At 46.1% G+C, this 19,435-nt stretch overlaps 1 protein-coding gene across 2 annotated transcripts in view; it reads right to left on the bottom strand.

Annotated features, from left to right (window-relative positions):
- Positions 1-19,435, bottom strand: part of LOC105480731 (cell division cycle 45) — a 45,336-nt gene that overhangs the window by 22,278 nt on the left and 3,623 nt on the right. For both annotated transcript variants that reach the window (XM_011739864.3, XM_071080014.1), the window contains exons 6-10: positions 18,160-18,303; positions 5,128-5,183; positions 3,476-3,524; positions 2,049-2,110; positions 322-372 (exon numbers count right to left, since the gene is read on the bottom strand). In XM_011739864.3, the coding sequence (XP_011738166.1) occupies positions 322-372; positions 2,049-2,110; positions 3,476-3,524; positions 5,128-5,183; positions 18,160-18,303 (362 nt within the window). The remainder of the gene's footprint in view (positions 1-321; positions 373-2,048; positions 2,111-3,475; positions 3,525-5,127; positions 5,184-18,159; positions 18,304-19,435) is intronic.

Below are 19,435 nucleotides of genomic sequence, written 5' to 3'. Positions count from 1 at the left end.
AACCTACTGCAAGGGCCACACCTTAGCACCTGTCTCTAAGCCTGGCCCTGCCCATAGCACCGAGCACAAGCAGGGCACTGCGAGATAACTGGGCAGGCTGGCTCTACCTGCAAGATGAAGAGGCCACACAAGGCCATGGTCACTTGGTTGGTACTTAGCCCTTCCTCAGTGACAAATGCCTGGGCCCAAGGAGGAGGACCAGTCCTCACTTCTCAATAGGACCCTACAGAGACCCTGCTAAAAACTTAGTGGCTATGGTCAGGCTGTGCACCTGGCCACAGCACAGGGCTGACCCTGCAAGGCAAGGGAGTGTGTCCTTACTGAGTGATCTTGTCTTGCACCCACTGGTCCGTTAGTCCAACGATGGCCCACCTGGAGGAAGAGAAGGCAGTGGAGACGGCCTATAGCCCACCTGGACTCCATGAGGCCTGGGGGATGGAGTAAGATGATGGAACGGGCCCAAGCTCAGCACTCTGGGGAATGTCCTGCCAGTGGGGCCAGACCCTGGCTTGCCTCAGTCAGGTGGCCTCTCTCCTTGAGGTGAAGAGGTTAGACGGGTAACTGGGGCCTCGCAGTGCAGTGTCTGCCACTGTGGGAGCTTTAAGTACTCAGAGGAGGAAAACCTCCTAGGGCAGTCATGGCAGCTGTAACAGGAGTCAGCACTCCTGTCCACTCCCAGGCCATGCTCTGCTCTTGTCCTGCGCTCCTGACCCCAACACTCAGAGTGGAGTTGATGTAGGACCATGGCAGAGGCCTGTGCTGAGTTGTTGGTGACCCTGGTATCACTTCATCTCTCTGAGTCCCTCATGTCACCTGCCCCCAGCACAGGGGACCCTAGTTGTGTTCACATCTACTCATCCTACAGCTTAAAGTAGCAGGATGTAGAGTAGCAGTGTTTAGGCCTCTGGAGAGCTTCAAGGCTCTTGTCTTCAGGCTCATCTTTTACCTATGAGACCCAGGCAAGGCCTGGCTTCCCCAACATGATGGCCAGCCCACGGCAAGAGTGACTGGGCCCCACTGTGCTCAGTCATGCCAGATGCAGCCTGCACAGTGGACTCAGAGGAGGGATGGTTCTTCCTACATCAAATTTTGCCACCGTGTGCCGGGGCTGCAAGGATGCCTAGCAAGAGCTGCCTCCTTTTTTAGAGACAGCATCTCACTTTGTCACCCAGGCTGGACTACAGTGACACAATTGTAGCTTATTGCAGCCTTGAACTTCTGGGTTCAGGCAATCTTCCTGCCTCAGCCTCCTGAGCAGCTTGGACTACAGGTACACACTACCACACTCAGCTAATTTTTGAGACAGTTTCATTCTTGTTGCCCAGGCTGGAGTGTAATGGCCCAGTCTCAGCTCACTACAACCTCTGCTTTCCGGATTCAAGTGATTCTCCTACTTCAGCCGCCTGAGTAGCTGAGATTGTGGGCATCCACCACCACGCCCGGCTAATTTTTTTTTTTCTTCTATTTTTGGTAGAGACAGGGTTTTACCATATTGGCCAGGCTGGTCTCGAATTCCTGACCTCAGGTGATCCACCTGCCTTGGCCTTCCAAAGTGTTGGGATTAGAGGGGTGAGCCACCACGCCCGGACAGTTTTTTCTTTTTTTGAGACAGGGTTTCACTTCATTGCCCAGGATAGTCTCAAACTCCTGCACTCAAGTGATGCTCCTGTCTTGACCTCCCAAAGTACTGGGATTATGGATGTAACATTAGGATGTGAGCCACTGCAAAGGCTGCCTCCTTCAAACCTCACACTCCTCCTGTCACTTGAATTTACTGAGCACAGGCTGAGCAGCAGGAGTGGGGAGGGTGAAGCTGTACTGTATCCTCTTCCTCTGCATTCTCCGACACTCCAAGTCCCATGTTTGTGTGAAGCTCCCAGAGCTTCAGTTAGGAAGACCAGAATCACACACATTCCCAGAAAGGGGCTGTGTCTGACACTCCTGGTGGGGACAGAGGAAGTGCCCTCCCTGTGGGAGGACAGAGCTGCTTATGTGGCACTGACCAAGGCAACAAACACTCTCACACAGCTGCCGCAGGGGCTACGTACCACAGCATGTCATTCAGGTCCTTGGACAGCATCCATGCCAGCTCAAACATCACCATGGCTGACTGCAAGGAAGCAGAGAAGTCTAAGGCTCATGGGAGGGGCATGTGCTGGGGCTGGGCCATGAGGCCAGGCTGGACCTGAGCCAGAAGGGCCCTGGCAAACGCCTGCGGATGGAGGGTCTGCCTGGCCAGGGAATGTGGGTGGATTCCAGCCCGACATGTGGGATGAGTACATGCTAAACTGAGAAGAAGAGGACTGAAAGTAACTCCTTTGCTAGCTAAAATCATTACTGTCTGTGTATTTTATCCTGTAGCAAGGGTAGAATTCACTTTGTAGGGGCAGCTCAGGTATAGCACTGGCTGGGGCCTCTTTGCATCTCCCTGGGTTCCTCAGTGATGCCTGAGGCAGGCACTGAATCCTGAAAGTCAGAAGATCCCATCGTTTGCCTGGCTCTGCGTCCGCACACTCCTCCTGCTTGGCTGGCGTCCTCAAACACATTCCCAGAAAGGCTAGGTCAGGCAGAGCCCTGGGTCCAATTATTTGAATATTAAAGAGGGAGGGGCCTCAGGACCTCTTGTGAGGAGGGTCTTTCCAGCAGGGCTGTCCACATCGGAGCATTTAACTTCCATAAGCAGAGGGTCTCTATTTGGTAAGACCTCGAGGAAGACTGGCGTGTGACCAGAAGACCCTAAGATCCCCTTTGTCGTGAGATGTGGGCTTCCTCCAGGGAGAGAATTTCCAAGGGAATTTACCCCATGTATCTGGAGGGAGGTATTTTCTCTAAGCTAGCATCAACACCCTCCCCACCAACTGCTTAGAATTTTCCATGTGCAAGGACTGAGCAGAGACAGCAAAGGATGATCCTTCAAAGGACAATGGAACCTTGACAATAGAAGGGACACTGGAAATACGGTGTCAGAGTTCAAAGTCCCAGCATTAAATTCTAACACTAAATACAGGATGTTTTATTGAAACTGATTTTTTAGGGGTCCTTAAGGCCTTGAGCTCTGCTCAACACTATCAACATAGTAGGTTTTCCACACTAAATTCTGTTTTATAAAAGACACACACTGATGTACTGTTAGAAGTCTATAGCGTTTTATCTTCTCGCACAGAGACTGGTACAAACTCATTCTGTATTTTTGATGATAAGCAAAAATAAACGCTGCTCTTCTTTGATCACCTATTGGGTGCAAACAATCATCTTAATAATTACCTCTGAAATGAGGATTATTCTCTTTACAGAGGAGGAGGCGTTTAAGGCTCAGAGAGCTTGCAACAGCTGCCCAAGGTCACACGGGGAAGGCATGGAGCTCAGATTCAAACCAGGCTTTTATGGCTCTAAAATCTGTGTTTCTTCTTCACATTTGAGGACACTGACCCCTGGAGTCAGAACTTTATAGTGAGTTGCACCTATTAGTACTTACCGATGTCCCATGATATTCATACTGTTCGTAGTCAAAGAGGATGTCTCTTCTGTAATGACATGAAATGCGGGTCTTCAACAAGCAGCAGCAGTACACGAAGCCAAATATTTTGGAAAAATGCTAAACTTGACAGTATTCAATGAAATGCAAATTAAATCATGGTACTATTTGTTTTCACATATTGACTTAGTTTTTTCTTTTTCATTGAGACAGGTTCTTGCTCTGTCTCCCAGGCTGAATTGCAGTGGTGTGATCACAGCTCACTGCAGCCCTGACATCCTGGGCTCAAGTGATCCTCCTAACTCAGCCTCCTAAGTTCCTAAGTAGATGGGGTTACAGGCATGTGCCACTACACCCAGCTAATTAAAAAAAAATTTTTTTTAATAGAGACAAAGTCTAACTATGTTGTCCAGGTCGGTCTCAAACTCCTGGGCTCAAGCAATCCCCCCACCTTGGCTTCCCAAAGTATTGGGATTATAGGCATGAGCCACCACATCTGGCCACTTATTGACTCTAGCAGAATGTATATGTGTAACATTGGGAAATTAACACAAACTGCCAGTGGCAATGTATGATGTAAAGTGGTATAGTTCCAGAATTCCAATTCAGAGAAATTGTCCCATAATTACAATTCAAACGAAAAAGCAAGACAAAACTTGCTGTGTGCACAAAGTAATTCACTGAAGCCTTATTTATAATGGCAAACTACTGGAAGTAACCTACATTTCAAAAAGGGAAATTGCCAATTAAGTCCTATGCTGTTTAGAAAGCCTATTCAGAACTATTTTAAATGGCTATATTAAGTAGAAAGATGCAAAATCAGATGTATATCATGTAAAATATGCACAAGTATGTATAACCCAAGAATAGAAATCCAAACCCAGAATCTCTTTGAATTAGAAAGTGTGATTATGGATTATTTTCACTTTTCTTTCCTTATGCTTCCTGAAATGGTTTTATATTATCCTTTTTTGGTTTGTTTGTAGAGACAAAGTCTTGCTCTGTCACCCAGGCTGGAGTGCAATGGCACAATCATAGTTCACTGCAGCCTCGAACTCTCCTGTGTTCTCCTGCCTGGGCCTCCCAAAGTGTTGGGAATACAGGCGTGAGCCACCACACCTGTCCTACATTGTCCTTATCCGAGGGGGCAGCCTTCCTCCTGTGGCAGTGGCAGGAGTGCATGCCCTCAGCTGAAACGGGGGGAATATCAGCTGGATGGCCTGGGAAACCTTCCATGACAGATCCAGCAAGGGCTTCCCCCAGGACCCACCTCAAGGGCACTGCTGCATGCTCACTTCAAGCTAGAATAACCTTTCCAATATTTTAATTTTTGAGCACTTCTTATAAATAATTTTTAAATCAAAGTATCTACACTGGAAAAACTCAATAAAAATAAAGAGCCGAGGCCATGGTCTCTAATGGATGGCATGTACCTGGGAGACCTTGGGGCTGTCCTGTCACTCATAGGACCGGGGAACAGCCTGGAGCTCTTCTCCAATGCAGCGGCCACAGGTTCACTCTCAGAACCACTGCCCAAAGGTTCTAAACTGAATGAATTATCCTGAGACAGAAAGTCAGAGGTATGGGTGGCACCACAGAGCACCAGGCAAGTGGGCTCCTGGTGCTGGGAGCAGCTGGAAGCGCAGACTCACCTGCGGGCCTCCCACTCTCGCCGCTGCCTCCTCCGCATGGTTTCCTCCACTATCTCCTGATACAGGGACAAAGAGAACAAAAGGTGGGGCAAATGCACCAGGAATTTTTCCCCACAGCCTGAGAAGGTTCCAATTTGGCAGAAGTCAGTAGGCCCAGACCCCTGAGAGAGAACATGGTCACACACCAGTGCCCCGAGCACAGCCTGTTCCTACAGAAGAGAAGCATGGAGGCAAGGGATGACTGCGACCCCTTCTGGCTCCCAGCTCTCCAGACACTGTGAGCAAAAAGAGTGGGGGGTTCCTAAGCACCTGCTCCAGGCAAAACTGTGTTCATCCACCCTAGCTGGATGAATACAGCACTATGGGATCTAAGGTAAGCTCACACCCACTCTGTACCAGCTTCCACATCTGGAAGGACGAGAGCTAACATTTCTTATATTCTACCATGCATTAGGAACTACTCTAATGTTACAGGCACAACCTCATTTAATCTTCAAAACAAAGGCATGGAATAACGTGGTAGGTTTAGAAATCCATGGTCCCGAGACTCCTGCTTCTCAGAAGAGGGAGTAGATATATTTTTCCCCATACATTCATTAAATATATTGAAAACCCTTCGACATCATGGATCAAACAAAGTAAGGCTGGGCGCAGTGGCTCACGCCTGTAATCCCAGCACTTTGGGAGACAGAGGCAGGCGGATCACATGAGGTCAGGAGTTAAAGACCAGCCCGGCGAACATGGTAAAACCCCGCCTCTACTTAAAACACAAAAATTAGCCGAGCGTGGTGGCACATGCCTGTAATCCTAGCTACTTGGGAGGCTGAGGAGAACTGCCTGAACCCAGGAGGTGGAGGTAGCAGTGAGCCAAGATTGTGCCACTGCAATCCAGCCTGGGCAACCGAGCGAGACTCTGCCTCAAAAACATACAAACAAACAAAAAAAACAAAGTAAGACTCCGAAAGGTAGAGATGAAGGCAGAGCAGTTAGGGACGCTGGGACATGAGGAACAACACAGCGTTCCTTGAGTTTTCCTTCTGGCTCATACATGCCAGACTTGGAGCTGAAAAGCCAGCAACCTAGAAACACCAACAGGTGCAGACAAAAAAATAAAACAAAAAAAAAAAACCCCACAAAAGCTGCTCTGTCTAGTCAAAGGACTGGGAAGGAGCAGCCTCCCAAGACAGAAAGTTTTTAGGCAATAGCCCATCTACTCTAGCCAACACCACCAAGAACATCCATATCCACCCTGGCAAAGGCCTAGTGGGAGCCTAGGCTCCCATCCTTGTGAAGCTGTAGCAAGGCACCCAAATCCTTCTGTCTGGTGGTATCAGAGAGGCCAAGGAGGGAACTGAGACTGCCACCTCTGCTGGTTGGTCACAAGTCCATAACCCACTTCTGGGTGGGAGAACCAATGGTGGGAGAACCTAGACTTCCACCCCCACCTTCCAGTAATGAGAAATTCCTCCCCTCCCTGCTAGGAGGGTATCAGAGGCAGCAAAGTGGGAAGCCTGGACCTTCACTGCCCCAGGTGATAGACATCATGGGGAACCTGAACTTTTATCTCTACCTGGCATCACTCACTCTCCTTGCCAGAGCTGTGTCAGAGAAAGCCAACTAAAACAGAACACTTAAAGAAGACATGAAATCTCATCACATAATACAAAAATCTCCCGGTTTCATTTGAAAATCACTCATCATACCAAGAACTAGGATGATCTCAAAATGAATGAAAAAAGACAACCCACCTATGCCAACATCAAGATGATGACATGACAGAGTTGTTAGAATTATCTGCCCAAGATTTTAAAGCAACCATCATAAAAATGCTTCAACGAGCAATGACAAACGATTGAAACAAATGAAAGCCGGGAAGCCTCAGCAAGAAATAAGAGATCTAAAGAAGAGACAAGGGGCCGGGCGTGGTGGCTCACGCCTGTAATCCCAGCACTTTGGGAGGCTGAGGTGGGTGGATCACAAGGTCAGGAGTTTGAGACCAGCCTGACCAACATGGCAAAACCCCGTCTCTACTAAAAATACAAAAATTAGCTGGGCGTGGTGGTGCATGCCTGTAATCCCAGCTACTCAGGAGGCTGAGGCAGGAGAATCGCTTGAACCCGGGAAGCGGAGGTTGCAGTGAGCCAAGATCATGCCATTGCACTCCAGCCTGGGCAACAAAGCGAGACTCCGTTTTAAAAAAAAATAAAAAAAAATAAAGATGAGACAAGTGTTCTAAACAAAGTTTAAGAAAGAAAGAATATGTATATATATATAAAAGTTTAGAACCGAAAAATACAACTGGAATATTAACTCAGCAAATAGGTTCGAGAGCAGAATGAAGGGGACAGAGGGAAGAATGAGTGATCTAGCAGAAAGACAGAAATTACCCAGTCTGAACAACAGAGAAAAAATAGACCAAAAAAACTAGAACCTCTGGGACATGTGGGGCTACAACAAAAGAGCTAACACTTACGTCATCAGTGCCCCGAAGGAGGGGAATGAGGGCGCACCGAAAACACACTTGAAGAAATAATGGCTGAAAATTTGGCAGAAGACATAAACCTGCTGGCTGGGTGTGGTGGTTCACGCCTGTGATCCCAACAGTTTGGGAGGCCGAGGCGGGCAGATTGCTTGAGGCCAGGAGTTTGAGATCAGTCTGGCCAACATGGAAAAACTTCACCTCTACTAAAAAAAGTAGCCAGGCATGGTGGCACATGCCTATAATCCCAACTACTCAGGAGGCGGAGGTTGCAGGTCCTCCAGCCTGGGCGACAGAGTGAGACTCCACCTCAAAAAAAAAAAAAAAAAAAAAAAAAAAAGACATAAACCCGCAGATTCAAGAAGCTGGGTAATGGGAAGTGGAGGTTACAGTGAGCTGAGATCATGCCACAGCACTCCAGCCTGGGCGACAGGGCAAGACTGAAAAAAAAATAAAAGAAACAAATAGGAGAGACACAAATCCACACCAAGACACATCCTAACATCCTAATTAAAACTCTGAACACACAAACAAAACCAAAATATCTCAAAAACAGCCAAAGAAAAATAGACTTTAATGACACGGAAAAAGCATGAATGACAGAGGATTTCTCATGAGAAACCATGGCAGCCAGAGACAGTGGCACAGTATTTTCCAAATGCTGAAAGAAAATAAGTATTAACCCAAAATTCTATATCCAGTAAAAGTATCTTTTTGGAATATTAAAAAAAAAAAAAAAAAAAAAAAACAAGAAATTCTCAAAGATGGAAAACTAAGGGAATTTATCTCCAGCAGCTCTCCCCCAAAGGAACGATTAAAGGAGACTCTTAAATAGAAACAAAATGGAAAAGAAACCTTGGAACACTGGAAAGGAAGAAAAAAATACAATAAGCAAAAATGAGGTAAATACAATAGGTTTTCCTTATCCTTTTGAGTTTGTAATTATGCTTGATTACTAAAGCAAATATTATAACACTGTATATGTGGAGGAAATATTTAAGAAAATTATATTATAAATGGGGCAGGGTAAAGGACATTAAGAGAAGGCCAGGCATGGTGGCTCATGCCTATAATTCCACACTTTGGGAGGCTGAGGCAGGTGGATCACCTGAGGTCAGGAGTTTGAGATGAACCTGGCCAACATAGTGAAACCCATCTCTACTAAAATACAAAAACTAGCTGGGCATGGTGGCGCACACCTGGGGGCCCAGCTAGTTGGGAGGCTGAGGTAGGAGTATTGCTTGAATCCAAGAGGTGGAGGTTTTAGTAAGCTGAGATTGTGCCACTGCACACTGCACACCAGCCTAGGTGACAAAGTGAGACTCCAGCTCAGAAAAAAAAAAAAAAAGAAGGTAAGATTTCTACGTATGACTCAACTGGTAAAATGATGATACCAGTAGACTGTGATAAGTTATGGATATGTAACGTAATCACCTGAAAGAACCACTAAAAAATCTATACAAGGAGATATACTCACAAACACTAGAGGAAAGAAAAAGAAATAAAACAGGCTGGGCGCAGTGGCTCACACCTGTAATCCCAGCACTTTGGGAGGATGAGGTGGGCAGATCACCTGAGGTCAGGAGTTCGAGGCCAGCCTGCCCAACAAGGTGAAACCCCATCTCTACTAAAATTACAAAAAATTAGCCGAGCGTGGTGGTGGGCGTCTGTAATTCCAGCTACTCGGGAGGCTGAGGCAGGAGAATCACTTGAACCTGGGAGGTGGAGGCTGCAGGGAGCCAAGATCGTGCCATTGCACTCCAGCCTGGGTGATGAGTGAACTCCATCTCAAAAAATAAATAAATAAATAAATAAAAAAGAAAAAGAAAAAGAAAGAGAAAGAAAACAGAATTAAAAAAACAGAGACCAGGAAACAGAAAATAAAATGTCAGACTTAAGCCCTAACACGTCAAAAATCAAAATACATGTAAGTGAGCTAAGTTTATCAATTGAAACATAGAAAATGGCTTTAAAAAACATGATTTAGCTGGGCGCGGTGGCTCAAGCCTGTAATCCCAGCACTTTGAGAGGCTGAGACGGGCGGATCACAAGGTCAGGAGATCGAGACCATCCTGGCTAACAGGGTGAAACCTCGTCTCTACTACAAAAATACAAAAAACTAGCCAGGCGAGGTGGTGGGCGCCTGTAGTCCCAGCTACTCAGGAGGCTGAGGCAGGAGAATTGCTTGAACCTGGGAGGCGGAGGCTGCAGTGAGCCAAGATCGCGCCATTGCACTCCAGCCTGGGTGATGAGTGAAACTCCATCTCAAAAAATAAATAAATAAATAAATAAATAAGAAAAAGAAAAAGAAAGAAAACAGAATTTAAAAAACAGAGACCAGGAAACAGAAAATAAAATGTCAGACTTAAGCCCTAACATGTCAATAATTAAAATACATGTAAGTGAGCTAAGTTTATCAATTGAAACATAGAGAATGGCTTTAAAAAACATGATTTAGCTGGGCGCGGTGGCTCAAGCCTGTAATCCCAGCACTTTGAGAGGCTGAGACGGGCGGATCACGAGGTCAGGAGATCGAGACCATCCTGGCTAACATGGTGAAACCCCGTCTACTAAAAAAATACAAAAAACTAGCTGGGTGAGGTGGCGGGCGCCTGTAGTCCCAGCTACTCGGGAGGCTGAGGCAGGAGAATGGCATGAACCCGGGAGGCGGAGCTTGCAGTGAGCTGAGATACGGCCACTGCACTCCAGCCTGGGCAACAGAGCGAGACTCCGTCTCAAAAAAAAAAAAACAAAAAAACCAAAAAAACCATGATTTAAAAATACGACCCAACTATATGCTGTTTTAAAAAATTCACTACAAATGTAATATAGGCAGAATGAAACTAAAGAATGTGAAAAGATATATCATGCAAACATTAATCAAAGGAAAGCAGGAGTGGCAATATTAATATCAGATAAATCATACTTCAGAGCAAAACAAATTACCAGAGACAGAGTGGGACACTAAGTGAATAAAAGGGTCAATCCACCAAAAGGACACAACAATCCTAAATGTGTGTGCACAAGACAGCTATAAATACATGAAGTAAAAAGTGATAGAACTGAAAGGAGAAACAAATAAATCTATAATCACAGTTGGGGTCTTCAATGCCCCTTTCTGAAGAGTTGAAAGTATTACTAGCCAGAAAAGCAGCAAGCAAATAGAACTCAACACCACCATCAACTCTCACCATGTAAGTGACATTTCTTTTTTTTTTTGAGACGGAGTCTCACGCTGTTGCCCAGGCTGGAGTGCAGTGGCGCGATCTCGGCTCACTGCAAGCTCCGCCTCCCGGGTTCCCGCCATTCTCCTGCCTCAGCCTCCTGAGTAGCTGGGACTACAGGCGCCCGCCACCGCGCCCGGCTAATTTTTTGTATTTTTAGTAGAGACGGGGTTTCACCGTGGTCTCGATCTCCTGACCTTGTGATCCGCCCGCCTCGGCCTCCCAAAGTGCTGGGATTACAGGCTTGAGCCACCGCGCCCGGCCTATGTAAGTGACATTTCTAAAACACTCTACCTAACAACAGCAGACTATGCATTTTTTTGAGTGACTGCAAATGATACTGTATTTTAAATTTTGGTGTCCATATATTTATGGCTAGTACGCAGAAATAAAAAAAGTTGTTTATGTTTTTATGTAGGTATAAATCTAACAAAACACAAAGAATTTATACACTGAAAACTGCACAATGCTGATGGACGAAAAAAGGAATAAGCCATTGATACAAGCAAATGTGGATGAATCTCCAAGAACTATGCAGAGTGAAAAAAAGCCAATCCCAAAAGGCTACATACTGTATAATTCCATTTCCATTTTCATAATATTGTTGAAATGAAATTACAGAAATGGAGCTTGCTAGTGGTTACCAGACAGCAGACAAGTGGGTGTGGCTAGAAAAGGGCAATAGAGAGATCCTTACAGTGATAGAAATGTTCTGTATCTTTTTTTTTTTGAGCAATACACATGGGTTATTTTGGCAGTTTCTGAATGCATAAATGGAATAGACATATTCAGTTTCTGGCAGAACTTTCACAGTAATTTCTAACCTTTAGAGTGCCAACTGAAAAATCACATGATTTATAAATTTAGAGAGGAGGCTTTTTCTTTTATTTTTTATTTTTTTTTATTTTTTATTTTTTTTGAGACGGAGTCTCGCTCTGTCGCCCAGGCTGGAGTGCAGTGGCCAGATCTCAGCTCACTACAAGCTCCGCCTCCCGGGTTTACGCCATTCTCCTGCCTCAGCCTCCCGAGTAGCTGGGACTACAGGCGCCCGCCACCTCGCCCGGCTGGTTTTTTTTTTTGTACTTTTTAGTAGAGACGGGGTTTCACCGGGTTAGCCAGGATGGTCTCGATCTCCTGACCTCGTGATCCGCCCGTCTCGGCCTCCCAAAGTGCTGGGATTACAGGCTTGAGCCACCGCGCCCGGCCGGCTTTTTCTTTAGAGATAGTCTCACACTGTTGCCCAGGCTGGAATGCAGTCGTGCGCTCACAGCTCACTGCAGCCTGACTTACTGGGCTCAGGTGATTCTCCCACCTCAGCCTCCTGAGTAGCTGGGACCATAGGAGTGCACCACCACACCTGGCTAATTTTTGTAGTTTTTGTAGAGACAGGGTTTTGCCATGTTGCCCAGGCTAGTCTCAAACTCCTGGGCTCAAGCGATTGGCCTGCCTCAGCCTCCCATCCTGACTGTGATATTATACTACAGGATGTTACCATTTGGGGAAGCTGGACAAAGTATATAAGTGATCTTTCTTTTTTTTTTTTGAGACAGTCTCGCTCTTTTGCCCAGGCTGGAGTGCAGTGGCGCAATCTCGGCTCACTACAAGCTCCGCCTCCTGGGTTCAGGCCATTCTCCTGCCTCAGCCTCCCGAGTAGCTGAGACTACAGGCGCCCACCACCAGGCCCGGCTAATTTTTTTTTGTATTTTTAGTAGAGATGGGGTTTCACCATGTTAGCCAGGATGGTCTCGATCGCCTGACCTCGTAATCCGCCCGCCTCAGCTTCCCAAAGTGCTGGGATTACAGGCGTGAGCCACCGTGCCCGGCCTATACGTGATCTTTCTATATTACTTCTTACAACTACATGTGAATCTATAATTATCTCAAAAGAAAAACTTTAATTAAAAAAAAGTCATGGTCCTGGTGAGGAAACTTTTTGTGGGTAATGGAATTGTTCTCTATCACGGTGGGATGGTGGTTGCATCTTTACACATTTGTTAAATCTCATTGAATTGGACTACCTAGTGAATTGTGTAGACATTATGCGTCAATAAAGTAACAAAATTCCCATAGCCTGAGATTTCTTTGACCCTCTCACAATGCATGGTGGGGTCTTGTCCCCTCCGTTGTGGGTACAGGCTGCTGAGGTACTCTAAAGCTGGTTGGGAGAGCCATGCAGTGGCTGCCCAGGTGACTGGAATATTCATACTGGAAGCCTGAGCAGTCATGTTGTAAGGAAGCCACATGCAATGGAGAGACTCTGCAGGTGCTTGGCTCAGCAGTCCTGGTTTGGAGCCATCCCAGCAGGTATCTGAGCCATGCTTCCAGTTATTAGCCATTGAGTCCCCACCTGAGGGCCCAGATATCACAGAGCAAAAAGATGTCAACCTTGCTGGGCTCTGCCCAAATTGCTAACCTACAGAATCCATGAGCATAAGGAAAAGGTTGTTTTAAGCTGCTAGGTTCTGGAGTAATTTGTTAAACATCAGTGGGAACCAAAAGAAGTAAGTCCAGTTATTCTCTTCATTTTACAATGGCACATAGAGGTTAAGTCACTTGACTACGGTCACAAAGCTGTTATAGCAGATACAAAATGTGAAACCTGTGACCTGAACCAGGATATCATAGCACCTGTAGAAGAAGTATAGTTACGGTTATTTTTATAGTGGAATCTCATCTCTGCTGAGGTCCAGCTCTAACATCCCACCTTTAAAAGACAAGCAAAAATGATTCTTGACCTCATGTCTCCTCTTTTCTTTATAACAGAACTCTTTTTCTTTTTTTTGAGACAGAGTCTCACTCTGTTGCCGAGGCTGGAGTGCAGTGGCGCAATCTCAGCTCACTGCAAGCTCCACCTCCCAGATTCACGCCATCCTCCTGCCTCAGCCTCCCGAGTAGCTGGGACTACAGGCACCGGCCAACAGGCCCAGGTGATTTTTTGTATTTTTAATAGAGATGGGGTTTCACTGTGTTAGCCAGGATGGTCTCGATATCCTGACCTCATGATCCGCCTGCCTCAGCCTCCCAAAGCGCTGGGATTACAGGTGTGAGCCACCACGCCTGACCTATAGGAAAACTCTTTAAAACGATTATTTATAAACTATTGTCTCTAAACCTCTTTGAATGTGCACCCCTATTAATAAAAATATTTCATTCTTTTTTTTTTTTGTTTGTTTGTTTTTTTGAGACGGAGTCTCGCTGTCGCCCAGGCTGGAGTGTAGTGGCCGGATCTCAGCTCACTGCAAGCTCCGCCTCCTGGGTTCAAGCCATTCTCCTGCCTCAGCCTCCCGAGTAGCTGGGACTACAGGCGCCCGCCACCTCACCCGGCTAGTTTTTTGTATTTTTTAGTAGAGGCGGGGTTTCACCGTGTTAGCCAGGATGGTCTCGATCTCCTGACCTCGTGATCCGCCCATCTCGGCCTCCCAAAGTGCTGGGATTACAGGCTTAAGCCACCGCGCCCGGCCTCATTCTTTTTTTTTTTAAGAGATGAGGTCCTGCTCTGTTGCCCAGGCTGGAGTGCAATGATGCGATCATGGATCACTGTAGCCTCAACCAACCTCCTGGGCTCAAGGCATTTTCCCACTCTAGCCTCCCAAGTAGCTGGGCCTATGAGACCGTGCCATCATGCCTGGCTAATTTTTATTTTATTTTATTTTTTGTAGAGACCATGTCTTGCTGTATTGTCTAGTCTGGTAAAAATATTTTTTTCTTTCTTTTTTTTTTTTTTTTGAGACAAGAGTATTACTCTGTTGCCCAGGCTGGAGTGCAGTGGCACGATCTTGGCCTCCACCACTCGGCCTGCAACCTCCGCCTCCTGGGTTCAAGCAATTCTCCTGCCTCAGCCTCTCGAGTAGCTGGCATTACCGGCATCTGCCATTGCTCCTGGCTAATTTTTGTATTTTTAGTAGAGACGGGGTTTTTCCATGTTAGTCAGGCTGGTCTCAAACTCCTGACCTCAGGTGATCTGCCCGCCTCGGCCTCCCAAAATGCTGGTATTACAGGCTTGAGTCATCATGTCAGGCCGGTAAAAAAATTTCTAAGAATATACCTTTAATATACACATACTTAGTTATAAATCATGCACAGGTTTTAATTATATAAAAAGTATTCTTCTCAAGAATGCTTAATGTTATTAAAATCAAGGCTCTAGACCTAATTTACAGATCATAGAAAATGCAGGGATAGAGAAGCAAGTTAAAGTACTCCAGGAAGAAACTAGTAGTAGTAAATATTAGAAAAGATGACTGGCGGCCAGGCGCGGTGGCTCAAGCCTGTAATCCCAGCACTTTGGGAGGCCGAGACGGGCGGATCACGAGGTCAGGAGATCGAGACCATCCTGGCTAATATGGTGAAACCCCGTCTCTACTAAAAATACAAAAAACTAGCCGGGCGAGGTGGTGGGCGCCTGCAGTCCCAGCTACTCGGGAGGCTGAGGCAGGAGAATGGCGTAAACCCGGGAGGCGGAGCTTGCAGTGAGCTGAGATCCGGCCACTGCACTCCAGCCTGGGCGACAAAGCGAGACTCCGTCTCAAAAAAAAAAGAAAAAAAAAAAAAAAAAGAAAAGATGACTGGCCTGTAGTGTCATTAAAAACAAAACAAAAGAAAAAAAAGAGGTAAGGTATAGTTCTAGGTTAAGACAGCAAAGAGAAATAGCTAAATGTGTTAACCTTGATTGAAGAATAGTTCAGAAATAAAAATAGCTGCAAAATATATTTTGAGGACAATTAAAGAGACCTGAATATGGGCTGAATATTACCTGATATTAGCAGATTATTCATTTCTTCTGCATGACAATGGCATTGTGTTTATGGGGAAGAATGTCCTTATTCTTAGGAGCTGCTTACGAAAGAATGTGTGGAATATCATGGTTTCTGGTTGGGTGTGGAGGTGCACGCCTGTAATCCTAGCTACTTGGGAGGCTGAGGCAGGAGAATCACTTGAGCCCAGAAGACAGAGGTCGAAGGGAGCCGAGATTGTGCCACTGCACTCCAGCCTCAGTGACAGAGACTCCATCTCAAGAAAAAATAAAATAAAAAATAAAAAATAACATCATAGTTTCTGCAACCTATTCTCAAATGATACAGGAAAAAGAATATGTAGAGAGAAAGCAAATGTGAAAAACTGTTTTTGTTTTTTTTAAGATAAGGTCTCTTCATGTTGCCCAGGCTGTTCTCGAATTCCTGGGCTTGATCAATCCCCCTGCCTTGGCCGCCCAAGTAGCTGAGACCACCTACAGTCATGATCCACTGTTGACTCTAGATTGAAGATATATGGATATTCACCGTACTATCCTTTCAACACTGCATACATTTCAAAAAACTTCAAAATAAAAAGTTGGTGGGAAATTATGCCTATTATATTTCATGAATATTATGTTAAACATTTACAAACATAGATTCCAAATTAATGTGTTAAGTATGTAAAAGGAAACGCTGATATTTTCTTGCATCTCATCAAGACAACCTACCTTCTCTTTGTTGCCAAACCCACTGGTCTATTCTCATTGGCCTGTTCCTTTGGCACTGCTGGCCGAGCCTTCCTTGAAACTTTCCTTCCCACCTCAGAGCCGCAGTGTCTATGGATGCTCTGCCCAGGAATCCTCCTGGCTCATCCCATGCTAACTCACGTTTGGTACCTGAAAGCTTTCCCTAATTGTGCTCATTTACATGATCAGTATCTGTCTCTCCCACTGGAAAGCTTTGCAAAGGCAGGACTTTGCTCTCATCGCTGCACCCCAGGGCCTAACTGGTACCTGGCACATAGTAAGTGTTTAAAAAATATGTTTATTAGTCAGAATGGAAAATTTCAAGACTTACCTGTAGAACATGAATGTTTCCAGGGAAAATCCCATTAGACACTGATATTTGGGAACCAATGAAATGCAGCTCATCAATAGTTAAAAGAATGCTATGGCCGGGCACGGTGGCTCAAGCCTGTAATCCCAGCACTTTGGGAGGCCGAGACGGGCGGATCACGAGGTCAGAAGATCGAGACCATCCTGGCTAACATGGTGAAACCGCGTCTCTACTAAAAAACTAGTCAGGCGAGGTGGCGGGTGCCTGTAGTCCTAGCAACTCGTGAGGCTGAGGCAGGAGAATGGTGTAAACCCAGGAGGCGGAGCTTGTAGTGAGCTGAGATCTGGCCACTGCACTCCAGCCTGGGCGATAGAGTGAGACTCCGTCTCCAAAAAAAAAAAAAAAAAGAATGCTATATATAAAAAAATTCAGAGAACAAAAAAGACCTCTCACAAATCAAAGATTAGAAGATAAAAACCAAGCTGAGTGTAGTGGCATGTGCTTACAGTCTCAGCTACTTGGGAGACTGAAGTGGGAAGATCGAGTGAGCCAAGAAGTTTGAGGCCAGAGAGAGACCCTGTCTGCAGGGAAAAAAAATAAAATAAAGACCAAAAAGTCTTCCAAAAAATAGAACAGACAAAGAGCTGGGCAAGAAGTAAGGAAATATAAGAGTGGATCCAAGAGATTCCTGATGAGACACCCAAACCTAGTGAAAGGGGTGACAAAGGTAAGAAAGAAGAGAGAAGCATGCCTCAGTTTTAAGGGCACTGCCCCTTCCTCAAATGGAGAATGTCCTGAATGTCTCAAATATGGCTCAAAAAGACTTCCCAAAAGCACACTACTGGGAAATGTCAGGCTGAGGATGAAGAGAAGACCTTAGGACATTCCGGGGGCAAATTCTAGGTCACACACCAAGATCGGGAGCCAGAGGGCATCTTCAAAACATCCTATGGCCCTCCGTGCTATAGGAATCACCACCTTCTGCCTATCGTTTTACATCTGGCAGAAGCCATAGTGTTGGGTAGGCCCCTGGGCCCAGCCCCAGATCACTAAGCAGCTCAGACCCAAGGTCCACATGGTGAAAACCATTCGTATCTGTACATACAAGATACCTCCCCTGGAGTAACTGTCTGGGACTGGGCCTGGCCAAGGGATGCAGACCCATATTGCTCCTCTGCAGTGACTGCACAGTGAGTGATGCTAGAAGACAGTAGGAAAGGAAGGGGTGGGAGTTGCACTATTTATTGCTTCTCTACATTATTTTTTTGCTATCTAGCTGCAGAGCTGAGCTGTCCTAAATTTCATTTCATCTGACAGGATCCTATTGGACAGATAAGCCACTATTCAGGGAAGTCCAGTAACCCGCCTGAGGCCACACAACCAGGGGACAGCAGAGCCCAGGGTCAGCATCCATGCCTGTTAACTTCTCCACTTCCCACTGCCCTCAGTTACACCTGGGCCTGGCAGCCTTTAGGATGACCTCTGACCTCTGGGAGTGCAAGTTCCTCCGGGATGGCTGTGAGAGACCCAAACACACCTCTTCTAACCGTGTGCGCTTCTCAGAAGGCTCTGACCCATCGCTGTCATTTCCTGAATGCTCTTCATCCTCCTCTTCATCCCTGAAGATGTCTTCATAGGCGGGAACTTCAAGGTCATCATCTTGTTTAATGAGTAATTTGATCTAAGTTCAAAACAAAAAGGAATTAAGCCTCTCCTCTTTCTACGGAAAACTACACAATATGTTCTTCTGCAGAATCTTATCATTTCCTAATAAGCTGACTCAGTTTCCTGTTCATACAAATAGCTACCAATTTAATAAGAGTTCCAGGCTTCCAAGGAATTTTCTTGTTTTCATTACCAGTGAGGCACCAGAGTTACACCATACGTGGTATGCAGAAATTACGAAAATCTGAAAACAATTCTTTGAGGACCATCTAGTCTACTTAAGTCTAGAAACACAGCATCCTCTTATGTCATACATGAATAAAATGAATGCCCCACAACTTGGCCTCTGATAAAGGACATGAAGATGTGTAACCCCTAGATGACTAAAACTCCTGTCTAAAAGTAACTCCAGGCTGATTTTTCTTTTTTTTTTTTTTTGAGACAGAGTCTCGCTCTGTCACCCAGGCTGGAGTGCAGTGGCCGGATCTCAGCTCACTGCAAGCTCCGCCTCCCAGGTTTACGCCATTCTCCTGCCTCAGCTTCACAAGTAGCTGGGACTACAGGCGCCCCCTACCTCGCCTGGCTAGTTTTTTGTATTTTTTAGTAGAGACGGGGTTTCACCGGGTTAGCCAGGATGGTCTTGATCTCCTGACCTCGTGATCCGCCCATCTCGGCCTCCCAAAGTGCTGGGATTACAGGCTTGAGCCACTGCGCCCAGCCTCTTTTTTTTTTTTTTTGAGACGGAGTCTCACTCTGTCGCCCAGGCTGGAGAGCAGTGGCACGATCTTGGCTCACTGCAAGCTCCACCTCCCAGGTTCATGCCATTCTCCTACTTCAGCCTCCCAAGTAGCTGGGACTACAGGCGCCCACCACCATGCCTGGCTAATTTTTTGTATTTTTAGTAGAGACGGGGTTTCACCATGTTAGCCAGGATGGTCTCAATCTTCTGACCTCATGATCCGCCCGCCTTGGCCTCCCAAAGTGCTGGGATTACAGGTGTGAGCCACCACGCCCATCCAAGACTCCATTTCAACTAAAAATATAAACAAATATTTTCTGAGCGTGGTGGTATGTGCCTGTAGTCCCACCTACCAAGGAGGCTGAGGCAGGAGGGTCAGTTGAACCCAGGAGTTTGAGGCTTCAGTGAG

The sequence above is a fragment of the Macaca nemestrina genome, chromosome 15 (genome assembly GCF_043159975.1).
Source record: "Macaca nemestrina isolate mMacNem1 chromosome 15, mMacNem.hap1, whole genome shotgun sequence".
NCBI classification, from domain to species: Eukaryota; Metazoa; Chordata; class Mammalia; order Primates; family Cercopithecidae; genus Macaca; species Macaca nemestrina.
The sequence above is the reverse complement of the archived record's forward strand: the minus strand, read 5'-3'. Positions and strand labels throughout refer to the sequence as shown.